The sequence below is a fragment of the Rhodamnia argentea genome, chromosome 4 (assembly GCF_020921035.1).
Source record: "Rhodamnia argentea isolate NSW1041297 chromosome 4, ASM2092103v1, whole genome shotgun sequence".
Classification (NCBI taxonomy): Eukaryota; Viridiplantae; Streptophyta; class Magnoliopsida; order Myrtales; family Myrtaceae; genus Rhodamnia; species Rhodamnia argentea.
This window is the reverse complement of record NC_063153.1, coordinates 25,464,494-25,480,947: the sequence shown is the minus strand read 5'-3', so window position 1 is coordinate 25,480,947 and position 16,454 is coordinate 25,464,494. Positions and strand designations below refer to the sequence as shown.

The 16,454-nt window shown below is 40.2% G+C and overlaps 1 protein-coding gene across 1 annotated transcript; it reads right to left on the bottom strand.

Moving 5' to 3' along the window:
• Window positions 1–7,820: 7,820 nt before the first annotated feature.
• On the bottom strand, window positions 7,821–16,094 carry LOC115726183. Its single transcript, XM_030655954.2, has 10 exons — window positions 15,762–16,094; window positions 15,428–15,495; window positions 15,265–15,326; window positions 15,032–15,181; window positions 14,014–14,190; window positions 12,973–13,185; window positions 10,102–11,780; window positions 9,293–9,349; window positions 9,160–9,229; window positions 7,821–8,635 (listed from the first exon to the last, which is right to left on the bottom strand). The coding sequence occupies exons 1-10, from the start codon at window positions 15,968–15,970 to the stop codon at window positions 7,955–7,957; spliced, it is 3,366 nt and encodes a 1,121-aa protein (XP_030511814.1). The 5' UTR covers window positions 15,971–16,094; the 3' UTR covers window positions 7,821–7,954.
• Between the last annotated feature and the right edge of the window lie 360 nt (window positions 16,095–16,454).

The following is a 16,454-nucleotide window of genomic DNA, read 5'->3' as shown; positions in this document are numbered from 1 at the left end:
ACCACTACCACTACCAACTTGCCGCTCTGTCGGCTCCGTTCGCCACCGAGCTACAAACCCACAATAACCCCCTTTACCCTCTCAACCCCAAGCTCTCGGCCACAATCCACCACCCCCGACGTCACTTGTCCAACCCTCATCAACTTCGTCGCCCGGCCTCCCGTCATCATCGCCGGTTACTACGCCCGACGGTCGCTCGAGCCCCAACTCGTCGAACCCTTGAGCCGCCGCAAACAGCCTCAATCCGACCTCCACCATGCCTCTCTCCCTCTTGGTCTCACCTCACCAGCCTCGAGCGGACTCGAGAGCCCGAAGGTTGTCGTGAGTCCTCCGAGTCGAGTCGCCTTCGCTGCGAGTAGCCATTATCGCCCGAGCTAGTTGAACTTGTGAATCGAACTCCTAAACCCCGATTAGGATGCTAATTGCGTTCAGGATTAGTAAGTTGGTGCATTAGGGTGTTTAAATAGTTTAATTATGGTTGAATTAGATAGAGACTTAGTTTAAGGTGGATGGCCGTAATTAGTTAAGTTAGATTGATTAACTAGGTTGTCCGTGCTAATTGGGAATTAGAATTGATTGATTGGGTAGTTGATTGCCGTTGTATGATCGCGAACGAACGATAGGCCAGAGTCGAGCGTACGATTAATGATTTGATGAATTTGGGATTAATAATTATCGTTGGAATAATTATGTGTGTTTAATTTATTTGTGACGATTGCTCTTATGTCTGGATACTTTGCATTGATTGATGGATGTTGCGTGTGGAATTTTGGGTGTCAATTATCCTATTTATAGATGCAAAGTCTGGTGGACAATTTGTGCATTCATATGACCATGTGTGGAATCAAATTGCATGTTTTAGCATGGAACCGGCCTTGGGCCAAGTCTTTAACCATGTCCGTACAAGCATCAGGCTATAAATAAAGATGAGAATTGATTGGTGGTCGATGTGCCTCGTGTGGTCATATAATGGGATTGAGCGTAATCCCCGACAAGTTGTCTCTGCCGGTCGTACGGAATCACGCGACTTGTCGGATGCATGTCAATTCGTGCATGTGCTAGTTATACGGATCACATGGATTGTCAGATGCTGGTCGTAGCTTGTGACAAACCGATGCTCCTTTTTGGAATGCATGTCTGCTATGCTATGTCGGTCGCACGGGATACATAGCTTTTAGTTGCCGTCGCCGGAAGTAAAGGACGATGCCTGGTCCTACCGGTAGACACGCCCGGTCGTAGTGTTGGAGCTACACCGGTCGTGTGCGTCAACCACGCCAATCGCATAGGTCGTTCATTAATAATTGGATTTCGTGTGGTGTCATATGTATGCAAACCGATGTGATGGTTGGCTTGAGTGATTGTCTAATGTGACTATTGGACTAAGTCTAGCATTGCATTATGCATGGCTAAAGACCGGTGAGTTGCATGTGATGGATGTGTGTGTGTGTGTGTGTGTGTGTGTGATGTTTTGTGGTTGCTTGGTAGAGTGCTCTAAGTGAATCAACGCCCTAACCGGGCTTAGGCGTTGACTCACCGAGATTACCCTCACCTCGTCATTTCACCTTTCGGGTCCCAAGTGATGGAGCGACATGTCCAATTCGGCGTCTCTACCGACCAGTCCTTTTACGTTATCCACCATGAGGAGGTACTCTCGGGACGGGTCTAGGAGCAACACGGCACTAGGATATGGGTGGATGAAGGGTTGCCACACTTAGTGTTGCACCTCTTCAAAGCCTGGTTCATACGTGATGGGGATGTGCTCCATGGCCCGCTATGGGGATTTGAGGGACCGCCTAACTCGCGCCCTTATGTCCCCTCTTGGGATCTCATGAATTTGGATATGCCGGACGGGGAGGTAGTAGACCTCGAGTCCGACATGGAGGCGTAACCCTCTTCCGGTCGTGGCTATAGTGCCTAGACAAGTGGCTGTCCCCTTTTTAGAGCCCCGTTGATGCCAAGGCGAGGGTGTTGTGAGATTTTTGGAGTAGATGAGAGTTTAACTTTACCCGACTCAGTATCTTTTTAAGGTTCTAGAGAACCGCTCCGAAGTATAGGGTGGTATCACTTAGTTGGTAACTCTGTAAAGTTAAGGATCATCTATTCTTATTGTGGAAATGAAATGTCTTTCGCCTACTTAATTGTTGTATTTATTTCCTACATTGCTATCCCCGTATGTTTGATTGATTGAGAGAATTTACATTTATGCATGCGCAATAAGTTCATAAGTCGATAGTGTGCACGGGACGCCATCCTTCGTGACCTAAGGATGATTTGGTAGAGATGTCGCGAGCTCGAGAATCGGGGTGTGACACTATTTGACATCGCCGGTGCCTCGGTGTGGTAGTATGGGGAATGAAAAGGTCCGTAGACGACCGGGGTTCAATCCCTAAAAGTCATTGTAGTAAATTTAATAATAAAAAAAATTTCAATTCGAGATAAAAAAGAATGCTTATGCTAATTTTAGTACATGTTTCATATGACATAATTTATTAGAATTGCATGTCTTAAATGAATTTTAATTGGGAAGTACATAAACTGTATAGTGTAATGCTTAGATGTTTTATTTACTAGGCAGTGGCTCATTCTTGCTAAAATTTTAGATCTTTAGACATGAACATACCACCCCACTCCTTCTACGGAGTCCCATTCCATTTTTAGGCTTGGCATGAGGATGTTGTTTTCCTAGGGTCTACGACTGTTTTTGTTAAGTATACATCCGTTTTATGGGTTAACGTAGGACGTCTGCGTGTAGTTACTTTTATATTCATTGCTTGTTATTTTAGGCAAAGCGATCGTATGTTAGAGCCCTTGCGCTTCACGGACGATGACACCAACGGAGGTGGCAACAACGGAAATGGCTATAGCGGGCCGGAGCAGGAGAGTGACCCCGGAGGTGGTAGAGGACTAGGCAGTATGTGCATATTGTGTGTATGTATAGGCGTACGGGGTGTAGTTTCTATGCGTATTAGACAAGTTTGGTTGCTCGGAACTGCTTGATAGAAGGGAGTATGATCCTTTTTGTTCCCCTCCCCAGGTCGACTAGATCATTCTCCGGACGCCCCAGATGTAGTGCGTTATTCGGCAATGGTTTAGGTACGAACTAGCTTGTATCTTGAAATCTTAATGAATGGAGAATTATGTTTAATATGAATTTTCTTTCGCTTGCGTTAATTAATTTAAATCATAATCTAATGGCATCACGATTTAGTACAGCTCGTTACAGCTTGTTGGGTATACTGGCAAGAAAAATTCTAGGGAGAGAAGCAATATGGCTAGGGTTGAACCCCTGGAAGTCGAAAAACGGCAACACGGGAGGTGGCCACGAAATCACCGAACCTTGGGGCCAATTCTGGTTGAATCAAAACTCCTCATCATCGGTCGTAGGCTATTCGATGGAGGAAGGCGGGTACTAAGCTGCGAGAAGCCATGGTGCCAGCAAGGAGCTGGGACAAGGATTCATACTTGTCAAAGTTAGAGAAGAAGCTGGAGACGAGAGTTATTTGATTGAGGTTGAAGCCGAGGCACCCGGCAGGGGCCGCAATACCTTTGGAGAACGAGTTATTAGGGCTAACAATACAATCTAGAGGGGGTGAATAAGTTATTTTAGAACTTTGAAAAATATTTGCGGAGTAACAATTTCAACTTCAAACATCCGGTGAAACATCGGTTGAGACATACTGTAGAAATCAGGTCAAGCGGATGTTTCAAAATTGTGAGAAGATTGTGTGCTGAAATATATAAAGAGTACGAGAGAAACAATAGGTGATATTAAAAAATTGGGTGAGCAGATGTTTCAAAAAATAATATCTGAGTGTGTGCATACTTATTAAAATATCAAATAAGATGCAAGCACACAAGATATATAGTGGTTCGACTTTATTCCCAAGCCTACGTCTACTCTCAAGACTAGCCCCTCAAGTTTCATGTTGACCCGAGCTAACACCTAGGCAAATATTTGCTTCTTTGCGCCCCCACCCCCCCCCCAAGGGCATGCCTAGGTATTTCCCAGTCTTTTCCATCATAGGGACTCTTAATGTCTTTGCTATGTTGTTTCTCAAGTCTGACGGACAATTCAAGCTACAAAATATCCCTCACTTGTTTAAGTTGATGGCTTATCCCGTAGCGTAGCAGTATTGGTTGAGGATCAATGCAAGATTTTGGCATTCTATCACCTTCCCATCCAAGAAGAAAATCAAGTCGTCCGCAAACAAGGTGTGTGAAAGGGTAGGGCAATGCCTATTCAGTTTTATCCCCTTGATAAAGCCATCATCAACAGCTTTCTTCATTAAAACTAAGAGAGTATTCGCCATTATGATAAATAGATAGGGGGAGATAGGGTCTCCTTGACGAATGCCTCTTCAAAGTTGAAAGAAGGTCAAAGGCTCACCATTTAGCTTAACACTCAAGGAAGCTGTCGTTACACATTTCATCACCCTGTCCACCCAGACATCGCAAAATCTCATCTTGCGTAAGCAAGCTTCTAAAAAGTCCCACTCCACTTTGTAGTAGGCTTTCTTTATGTCAAGTTTTAAGATGGCTTGGAACTTTTCCTTCCTTTTCCATACCCTTAGTTGATGGAGAACTTCCTGCATCATCAGGATGTTGTCCTGTATTTGTCTTCCCCCACAAATGCGCTTTGTTCCTCTGCTATAATTTCAGGCAGCCAAGGTTCGAGTCTGTTGGCCAAAACCTTTGAGATGATCTTATATGCAAAGTTACAAAGGCTGATTGGTCTAAATTGATCAATTTTCTTTGGGTTTATTTACCTTTGGGACAAGAGTGACATGAATTTTATTTAGCTCAGGGTGCAAGAAGCCAGAAGTGAAGAAATTCTTTACCTCCTCATAGACTCCCATTTTGATATTCTCCCAGTTTTGCTGGTGGAACTGACCATTTAAACCATCTAGACCAGAGGCCTTTAGGGATCCCAACTGGAAAACAGCATCCTGGACTTCTTTAAAAGTGATGTCTGCTGACAAGGAATGGTTAATTCTGTCATTGACCAGAACAGGACAGTGTTGGAGCACTAGGTTGTAGTCTCTGTTGCCCTCTGAACTGTAAAGTGACTTAAAAAAATATGTTGTCATGTCTTTCAATTTTCTCGGATCTGGGATCCAGATTTCCTCCTCATTCTTCAGCATTGAAATCCTGTTGCGCTGTCTTCTTTGGATGGTCGTGGCGCGAAAGTATTTTGTGTTTTTATCTCTCCATCTTAACCAGTCGATTCTAGACCACAGTCCCCAGTACATCTCTTCCCTTCTCCACAGGTTTTCCATTTGAGCAATCAGTTCTTGCTGCCTTTCTCTGTTTCTGACCAAGCTGTGGTTGTTTGTAATCTCTTGAAGTTCGTTTTTCAGAACCCCGATCTGTTTTTGGCTACTGGGGAAGGTTCTTTTACTCCATTTCACCAGCGCCGAGACTACAGCTTTCTGTTGTTTGAATGACCGAAAACTGATAAATGTATAAAAATCGTTTTACATAAACTGAAAATAAAAATAAAAACATACATAGATTTGGGAAAAACGAGTTCTTCTTCTGGTAACAATGAAATCGGTTTCTTTAAATCAACAAACAAATGAAAACCATGAAAACTATTTTCCTTTATTATGATGTTTCAGTGGGGAAAAGTACATTAGAAGTACCATAATTTTTGTACGGCGTTTACTTGAGTGCCATAACTTTCAAAACGTTCACTTAAGTGCCATAACTTTTAAAAATCGTTCACTTGAGTGCCATGTTGACGTGGTAGAAAAAGCTGACGTGGCTCGCCGGAAAGATGACGTAGCACGCTAAAAGGCTGACGTGGCATGCCGGAAAAGTTACTATAGCACTCAAGTAAACGATTTTATTCCGACGTGGCACTGAAGTAAACGATTTTTGAAAGTTATAGCATTTAAGTGAACGTTTTGAAAGTTATGACACTTAAATGAACGTCATACACAAGTTATAGCACTCACGGTGTACTCAGCCCTTTTAAGTGAAACATACGTCCTCCAAGTTTGATTACTCTTGCAATTTATACGTATCGTGCACACTGCATTCCCTAAATGAGAAAATTACAGACCTTTATTTTTTTTTTTCAATATTTGAGAAATTCTTTAGTTCCCTTTCTTTTGATTTGTTGATTCAATACGTTGGTAAATTTTTACATTCTAGTTATTGAACTGAGTGATGTCTTCCATTATTATTACTTCTACCAGTTTTGGCTTTGGTCGTCGAAGTATCTTCGTTGTTGAATCTCGTGAAATCAAGAGTTTGACCTCTATTGGAGCTCAAACTCTCTAAAAGCTGAATCCTCTTCCCGGAATTTAAAACGAAACTCACTGACGCAAAGCCTGTCTCTTCATCCTCCTCAGGAAAAACCAGGACATAGCGTCTCCGACGCCGACCTTCTATACTCTATAGGATCTTATCCGGAATACCAATCTTGAGTTGTGGCATTAACGGTATGTACCGGCACAATAAACGAACAACCGGCATCCCCAATCGCCACCGTCGATTCTGCCATGTCGTGCTCGTTGCTTGCGAGCCTGAAAACGATTCCGCGCTCACCGAGGGAGATTAGCTTATTTTGATGGGTCGACGGCAAAAGATATTCAAAGCCTGGTAATACTTTTCCTCCGTACTAATTTCCCATCATAAAAATCCCCTGAATGTTTGGAGATGCCAAAATTGATGGAAATTGTTTCCAAACGTATAGAAATCCAAAATCCCCCACAGGAAAACCAAATGACGTAATACAATTATAATCCGACGGTCTTCATAGGGCAGACGGAAAACCTTAAAAATATAGTGACTATGGACATGTTATTTTCTTATTGCTTAAGCTATTTGGCACTGTTTGGCATGAAATATAATTTAACTGATCTTCACCGAAGGTGACAACGGCTATTTCATAATCATTACACATACATCAAAAGATTTTCCAAAGTTATTTAATCTTGAAATGATTAAGAAATTCTGAGAAGAAGAGAACATACCAAAAAAAAAAAAAAAAGCTGACTTATTGCTGAGTTGGTACAAAAGAAATAGATAATGCAAAATTTGTGAAATTGGTAAAAGAAATAGAATAATGATTGGCTTTGAAAAGCTAGTTGCTTTTTGCTACTGCTGCTACTTAAGATACACGCAGCCAGCAATGAAAGAGAGCCTGGGCCATCCCTTGCTGCTGAGCAGGCCTTATCCAACTGGTTTCAAGTCAATCCTGGAGGACCGGGAAGATTCCTAAGTAAAATAATTGGACAACCAGTCTAGACCAATTCGCTTCACCATACGATTTTATCCAAGAACCGATCTACTCTAAGGGAGAATAGAAGTCAACTCGGTTTTTAGGACGCACATTACGACGCTTTTAAAGTAGAATTTTTGCTTTAGAACATTTGATAATATTGCTTACGGAGTAGAAATCCGTTTGATTATATAATTTCATTTTTCTATTTCTCGAGCATTTTTTTTTTTTTTGCTTCGAAAGTATTTTTGAAGCTATTCAAAGAGGTAAATTTGTTTGCTTCTCTTCAAAAGTAAAAAAATCAATTTCTACTTAGAGTAAAAATAGAAAAATCAACTTCCGCCAAAAGTTAATTTCTAGATCAAAAGTATTGTCATGCACGCTCTTAGCTTTTTTTTTTTTTTTTCCTCTTCTTTTTCACTTTGTTTGAAAATGATAGATATGTTGGGAATGAGGTTTCGAACCTAGGAACCTTAGGAAATTTACTTTGCCTTAATTATTTTGCCGCAAATTGTTCAAATAGTATGTTTTCCCAAAATAACAGCTATATTACTTCCTTAGGTTGACACTGAAGCCAGCCGGTTCGAAGAGATTAGAAAGCCATGTGTTTTCCTTGCGTACAAATGTTAAATCTACATGTCATAATGTAGCACAGCATAATTACAGCAGGAATGAACAGGAGACATCCGTTTCTTTACAGCAAATTGTATCCTTTTTACCAAAGAATCAATAAGCTCTTCGTAGCACATCCAAGATGGACTCTTGATTCTGAATGTCACTCTCCTGTGAATCATCATTGCCTTGTGAAAAATCGACACTGGTGTAAGTCCTTATTCCAGGGCCATGGGTCCCGCAATCCCGTTCTCCTCCTCGCTGCGCTCGCCTTACTTCTTTTTGATGATCGGTTAGTTCTGACCATTTTCTTTTGACCTTTGGCGACGGTTCCTCCATGTGCTCAAGCGGATACTTTGGAACTTCTACTAGCTCGACTCTCTTCGTAGTCCTGTTATGGGTTGATGTCGCCTTGTATCGCTGTGGAGGTTCTGCTAAAGCGTTGCACCTTTGGAGCAATGATAGGCTTCTCTTCTGAAGATATATTCTGCCACTTCTAGAAAGTTTGTCCAGAACATGAAGCAAGCTTGGAGGGTAGTCCAATTTCATTTGCTCCCCATATGTCGAGTTCCAATAACTAATGGCTGGCTTTGAAATAGAAGGATTCGGGTGATCAAGGGTTTTCTCAAGGAGGCGCGCTTGGATTTTCAGATACAAGGAATCAAATGTGATAGGTGGCTGACTCCTCAGCGAACAATTAAGCGTCTCGATCCATAGGAACTGCACTTCATCGGAGATGCTTTTCCATTCTGTTTCCTTGAGTGACAACCCTTGAAGCAGTTGAGGAGATATGATCTGCAGCAGACACTACGCATATAATGAAATGCTAATTCTTTTTTTGAAAAGGAAAATGCCCATCTTTACATGAACAGAAAAGGGTTGATTTGTCAGATTAACAAATAGCAAAAGCAAATGAACAAACAGTGTAGTGTGGAGTTCGCACCACAGCCATGCAGCATCCACTATGCTAAAACTGCATATTATCTGCTCTTTTAGTGAAGTCCTAGATATGATGTGCACACACGACAATTCCTCACTTACATAACTTCTTTCTTCCTATTTACTGTTTAAATTGCATGGGAATAGTGCCTTTGATTTTTGGGACGTAAGGCGAGGGAATGACATTGTGAGACTCAAACCAAGTCAAGTCGAGGGAATGACAGGCCTATAATGACAGCAGTAACCCTTGCATTCATCATTTCTCCCCTACAGAAGACAAAATCAAGAGTAATTCCAAGATAAAGGAGAATGTTTATAGACTATTCTCCTTAAAATGTCAAACAGGATTTAGCGGACAATATGGAGGGAAAAATACCAACCTCGACAAACAAAAGTATATCTTGCTTCAAGTGAAGGCAGCTGGCTAATTCTCCCAGTGAGTGAAAAACCCTGCCACTATTAATATAAGTAGAATGAAAAGATAAACCCAATTATGCTGTTGCACGTCCTTACCTTGAGTTTAAAACAAGACTTCGTGATTCTGTATTTGCCATCGACATTTCCATGAATCTACAATATCACATATTCTACGTGAATAAGGATCTTTCATCCTTAGGAAAACATTGACGAATAGTGATAAAAACAAAAACTTCACAATTCACAGCACTGAGACAATCAGATAAATGAGCATTGTTACAATATTTTATGTCAGTGGAAGTACAATAAAGGCCCATTCAGAGAAAGACCACGTGTTCTATAATAACTAGATGTATGCTTGTGCCATATCTCCTATTACAGGGCGACCTGTTCAAAACAAACAAAAATTACAGTAAGTCGGCTAGATTTTTAACTTTAACACAATCAGTATTCACATTCAAGACATAAGGCCTAGGCACTTGCATAGTCTGATCATGTCATTCTCATAATTTAACATGTCAAAGTACTAACAATAAATCCAATGAAAACTTATATAATCATTTTTTTCTCAGAAAATAAGAGATCTCCCAAGCTAGGTTACAAAGTAAACTCCATATTGATTTACAGTGAGCTAGGTCATTTAGCAGGCAGCTGACAAGACATTGCCATGTAGATCTCCCAGAAGGAATTACATGTGGCTTGCTTTTAATGAACTTAGAGCCTCATCAATCAACTTGCAAACGGAAGCATATCCAAATGGACGTGTCATCCTGCGCCTATGCAAACTAAAAGAAAGATAGTTGGGCTGGCTGAACACTTAGATAAAAGAGTCCCGGCTCTGATGCACCATAGAAAAGTTGGTTCCATATTCAACCTAATATGCAATGAGAGATGTTTGCACTTACCTTGCTGCAAAATGCAAGACACTATCTGACCCAGCTTTCATTCCATCTGTACGCACTTCACTTTTCAGATTCTGTTCCACGACATATGTCAGAACATTGCCACAGAACGAGATAAGATCAATTGCTAGATTATCTGAACTTGATCCCAGATCATTGCCATTTTCAAGCAGAGAAGTATTTCCTTGAAGGCATTCATTCAAAATCGAACACAACAATCCATGGAAAGTATTTGGAGTGGGAAGCTGAATATCCATTGTGCTGACCAAACCATAAAGAGATATCCACTCTTCAATAAGATGGTCAACTTCAGGCTTTCTTAGTGCTGAAACAAGATACTCTCCTGAGGAGACTGCGGCATTTGTGTAGACTATCTTTTCCGTGTGATGGGAATAGACATAAAATGGATATGCCAGCAGCTGTACAACTGTCGATAAATTAAAAACCTTCTGGAGCAATGAAGGGTCATTTGCAGCATTCATGTGATCTTTCAAACCACCTGCTACTGCCGACCATAATTCCAAGCAGCTAAAATGTGCATGTTTATACAATAAAGCATTAATAAGAGCGAGATTCTCCGATGGATCATCAGAAGACAGTATTATCTCCATAAATTTGCATGATGCCCATGAAGTTGTCTCTGCTGCAGACTTATCTAGATGAGACTGAATCACCACATAGTACAGAACAATCAAATAAACTACCGGAGAAACCATATCCATATAAGCTATATCTCTCATATCAAGAGGTCGTCTAAAGTCATCAACTGATTCCAAGTTTTCGACATACTTCAAGTCCAATGGTATCTTGTAAAGAGGAGATCCCAGAATAGAAGGTTGCAGCTGCTCAAAAATCGCCTGTATAAACAGGAGGGAAGAATGACAGAACCCGATTCCTATTCTGTCTCCGCACCCTAACTTAGCATCTTCACATGTCTTCTTCGCGAAATTTAGTATTTTCTTCAAAATCCACATAATATCATCATAATTAATGGATGGACTCCTGAACTCCATTTGAATTATTTTCAAAACTGATTTGAACATCCTTAAGGCGGTATCACAAGTCAAACTTCGATCTTCATTGGATTTGGCAACAGATGGTATTGACACTTCCCAGATTGTCTGAATCACTTGTATATAAAAATCCAACTGACAAGGATCCCAAGGCAGCCATTTTATAGGGTATTGATTCCGCGAGAATCTGCCAGACATCAAATTTCCCTGGTTTGGCGTCTTACTCGTATTTTGGCCTACCTGATCATCTGAATCCTTCTCATCATTTCCAAACTTCGCAGATATAGGATCATCAAGTAGATCCAGACACAAATTGCATAACCAAGTTCTCATAATCAAGGGTCCACCATGAAAAGCAGCTTCAAAGACAGGCTCCAGTGCCAGATTTCTGACCGATGGATGATTGACATAAATGTCAAGTTTATGTAGCAAATAACACCAAGTGTTAAAGCAAGATGAGTGGACAGAAAGATCAGTTTTTCTTGAAATGATGCCAATTAGGGGAGTCATTATAAGCTTTATGCTCTTTAAAAATCCACTTGACAGGGAATGATCAGTATCAAATCTAGATTTATGCGCACGTTGCATTTGTTTCTCCTTGGTTGTGTTTGATCTTTGAGCTTGAAATCTAGGTTGAATAAGAGCATCAATGACACCTTCCCATGCAAACTGAGAGGGGAAAAAAGAATGTGATCCACATTCATCAGGGAAGAACAAACTTCTCATTATATAGCCTACAATGCCCTGATACGAACAATGGAAATGGAATTGGAAAGCTGCGGGAACCAACTCTAACATCAAGTTTTACAATTGCAATATCAGCACCAATTGAGGCTGCAACACAGTTGTTTAACCCCAAATCGCATCTGGACTTATACCAATATGGCATACTTACTGAAGCTAGATGAATTTCTCTCTCAATACTAAGTTATGTGGAATCATTTGAAATCATCAATTCCAAAACACTGCCTTCAGAGTATTTTAAGATCATGCTATCTAATAAATGAGGATATTATCTTGCAGGAAAACTGTTTGGCAAGCTCTTCATGAAGTAGAATATTCGGGTGCTTCTAGGGTCCCATAGGCAAAGAAAGGAACCGGACCATTTTTAGCCGTAGTTTTCCCGATTGTGTTCCAATTTACCCAAATCATCTAAGGGTCACACGGACAAGTAGTCATTGAACTTTATAGATTGTCATAACTCGGTTGCATTCATAACTAATAATTTGCTTTTATAGGCGGTGATTTGAATATAGAGTTCCTAACATGAGCGCTTAGCAATTAATCAACACGTATTTATATAACTCAAATTGTCATAAGTGATGGCACCTATGCTAAGTAATTGTTCTCAATAACGATAATTTTCCTGGAAGTCCATGTAGATGATAAATTAGTAACCATCCTTCAAATGGAGTAATTTACCTCAAAGTCTCGCAAGGTTGAATATTTTATTGTAACTTTCCACGAAAAATCGCAAACAACCTGAATTAATCGCAATTTTTTTTCCAAATCTAACAACTCACCCCAATTGTCATATCACTCCTTTACAATTCGCGAGTTTAAGCGCCCTTATCTAAGAGTAAGTCTCCCCATATGTTAATATTCCTTAATCATCAATATCATTGACAATCTTATAGTCTGGAATTTTTCTTTAAGTACTCGAAAGCTACTATCTTTCCAAAACCATCCCAAGGCCAAAACTGATGCTCTCTTAATTTAATGGCTCACATTGAACGAGACCGTTTCCGGATTTTTCCATACTAAAACATAGAACTTCCCAGAATATTCTAAGTGACCTATATGAGTTTACTGTTACTCAAATAGCTAGTACAAGAGAATGAATTACAGTAGTGGGAAGTACCTGTGAAGCAATCTGAACTTGCATGTCCTGATCAGAAAAGGTCAATTCAAGAATTTTCAGCATATCATTCAGCAAACAACGCTTCCTAAGAGCACGATCCCCCAATATACGGATGAACCAGCCCCATGCCCGCACAGTTTGGACCTTGAAACCTTGTTCTAGCATCTCGTTCATGCTTATAAGAAATCTTTCTTTCATATCTAAGGCAAGAACCTAGTTTGAAATTATACAAGGAACTGAAAATTCTTAAACTTATAATACAAGCTTCATGTCATGCTGCAGGTTCTCATAAATGCACATCGTGCCTTGAAACTCATCAAGGTAAACTTAGAGAAAGAGAGATATCTCTGCCATGTATTACTATTCAGAGCATTCCCTTGTCCCGTGGTGATAAGCAAGTAAAATTCCAACACTTTTTATATTGCAATTGTCAAACTAAGCATACTTTGTGCAAATGAAAAAGCAATTTTATGGTACCAATCAAGCAATATTATCTTCGATCCAAGATTCTGAAACATAAATGTTGGATAAAGAAGACTAACTGCACAAATTTGTCTCCAGTAAACAGAGTGGACTGTCAGTCTATCACTGATCTGCTTTGTTCAAGGAAGCACATCATAAATATAGACTGTATCATATTGACTATGAGCCTCAGACCTCATACCTATATTGATCCGAGTGATGAGAAATTGAAGTAATCGAATCTCACGTCTTCCTTCTCACAGTAATTACATGCGCCAGCTCACATTTTTTATAAACAGGACTGCCAGATTTAATGGACCTCTCTTAGTTTTTCCACTTCGTGTGCAAACCTTAGATAAAGCTAACCAATGCACTGAGTTAAGAGAAATGCTAGATTGAGTGGAGTTGACTTCATATGTGTTGAGCAGCTGATTTGTTGGTGCTTTCATCTAATATTGCAGTTGAAAAAACACTGGCAATAACTTTATGAATTGCCCCATCTACCATCAGAATACTGTGTCACAGTGATACACTGAAAGAGAAAGAGATTTGACAACTCCAGAGAGCTGCAGAAAGTACCTTAGATAGAGTAAGTGAAGGTGGAAGCATTACAGACTTTATCTTCAAGAGGCACCTTTCTGTCATATCCCTTTCTCTCTTATCAGTGCTCAGAAGTCTTCTGTACAAGGGAGGGGTCCATATATGTGACGAGTCTCTCATTATTTCTCCAAGTTGAGATGCTATTTTCATTACAGCCTGAAAGAGAGTGCAAATTGTCTGTAACATTAGTATAGCACAAATCTGCCATCTCATAAAGGAAATTCAAACTTATTAGCATGAAAGATGTGCATTGGTTCACATAAAAACATTTATTTGATTTCTTTAATTGGGAAAACTGGCTGTGCGATTTATTTTGTATCAACAAATACACAAAATTTTATCTTTAGCCAAACTTCAATGAGCTATTCTATGCCAGTCATATATCTACTTCTTTATTAGTTACTGCAACATTGACTTCCATCATTATTGTTTAGTCATGCAGCGCTGTCAGCATGCACCCATGCAATGGAGTCACTAAAGGTGCGTAAAGAACTCAAATGCTCTACTTGTTTAGCACCAATATCAGTGAGAAAGAGAAGTTTTGACCACTTCCCGCCATGTAGCAACCTTTTAAGCTGAAGAGTGCGTCAGCTGAATGTTCTTATCATTCCCTTTATTTATGCAAGAGAGATAGAAGGAGCAACTAGGACATGATTGAAAATGCCTAAGTAACTCATACTGTGCTAAGAAATTAGAAAAAACTTCAGTATCCAATATAGGTGGCCAAATAAATAGTTGACCACTTGGCTGAAAAAAAGAGAACTTGACTGAGAGACAATTGGAGATGGCTCTGTCTCTTGAGGCCCTTTTTCTTTTTTTTGCTAAGGATGGTTGGCGAAACCATTTTTCTTAGGAGAAGGAACTACGGAAGTAATTCAGTTTCAGTTGTCATTAAAGCATGCCACTTGAGTAGAACAAACATGACAATGGATTTTATATAATCCATCATAGAACTAGAACATCCCCTGTGAAGATAAATTGCTACAAGAAATTTTACCTGAATAGCCTCAAAAGTTGTTGAAAGTGACCCAAAAGGGTTGTCAAGTGCATGAACGATGGCTTTCAACAAAGACTGGAAATGGGCATTTAGCAGAGACCCATCAAACTGCTGCATAGATATACACCACATACCGAGGTTGCAGACTGACTGCGATGACGAAACAGACTACTCTTAAAACTTTGAGGGGGGGAAAATTTGATCATAAACATGTGGGTCACAGCACAGTCTACCTTCATTTTACCAGTGATGATGACATTAGCCAATGACTCCAAGACTCCACCAGCAACACCCACTGCAATACAAGAACAAATGCCATTTTTCTCCATTCAAGACCTAAATTCTAATTTCATCCCGGAGAGCATCAGGAAAAAAAGGAGATCGAAGAAGAGTCACCTGGGATGGAAGCAAGAATTGTGGAATGATGTATCATGAAACCCAAGCACTTCATGGCCTGGACAGCACTACAGATCAAGAAACAAAGAAAAGTTAGAAACGCATGTTACCAGAAGAAACCCCCTTTTATTCCATCACTCTCTCTCTCAAACATTGTGGAAACAGATATACACATAACTTTGGTACTTCACTCTTTTTTTCTTAAACAGTAAGAGAGATAGTAGCAGCGATTTAACAGCATCTGACTCTCGACTTCATTAATCAAACGGGGTTGTGAAACAGACGAAAAGAATTAACAAAAAAGGACGAGCTGAGGTAGAGAAAAGGAAATCACATTTCTTCATCATCTTCGCAAATATCGCTGACGAGCAGCGAGATTAGGCTGCAAGAACGATCGGCGAGGGCATGAATCGCATCGGGGTCGGAAACTGACTGCTCTTGGAGACCTAAAAGAGTGGAGTAGGCGAGCGACTTGCTGGCTCCGACGTCCGGCGAGACGAGGATTTGGGTGATCTCTTCGAGCTTACTGGAGAAATCGGACATCGTTCCGACGGAGAACGATCAAAAGATTGCAGATTCCGGAAGAGACGGAGCTTCGGGTTCGACGATGTCGGGCGATGCAGGCTCAATTTTAGCGCCAAAGCATAAACGCAGCTGGGGTTGGCGGCAGTACGAAAGGTTAGCTTTTACAGTTCAGTTGTTTTTTTTTTTAAATTCATTTTTTTTATTTTTCAATTTTCAATTTTTTTAGGGGGAGAGAAAAAAAGAAAACCTATCGAAATTTGTTTTCGGCTTTTCAATTTCTCTTTAATTAAAAGGGATGTTTTTGTGAGATTTTATGGAACCACCGTCAACTGTTCTAAAAACGTAAGCCATCAAATGAAGGCGTAATTTGATAATTAAATCATTCTATCACTCTCTCACGCTTAGCTTAGTCTGGTGAAACTATGTGAGGTTTGGTGAGATCAGTGCCAAGGGCTCTAAAAGTTGAATTGTTACATAAAGGCGTAATTTAATATTTAAATTA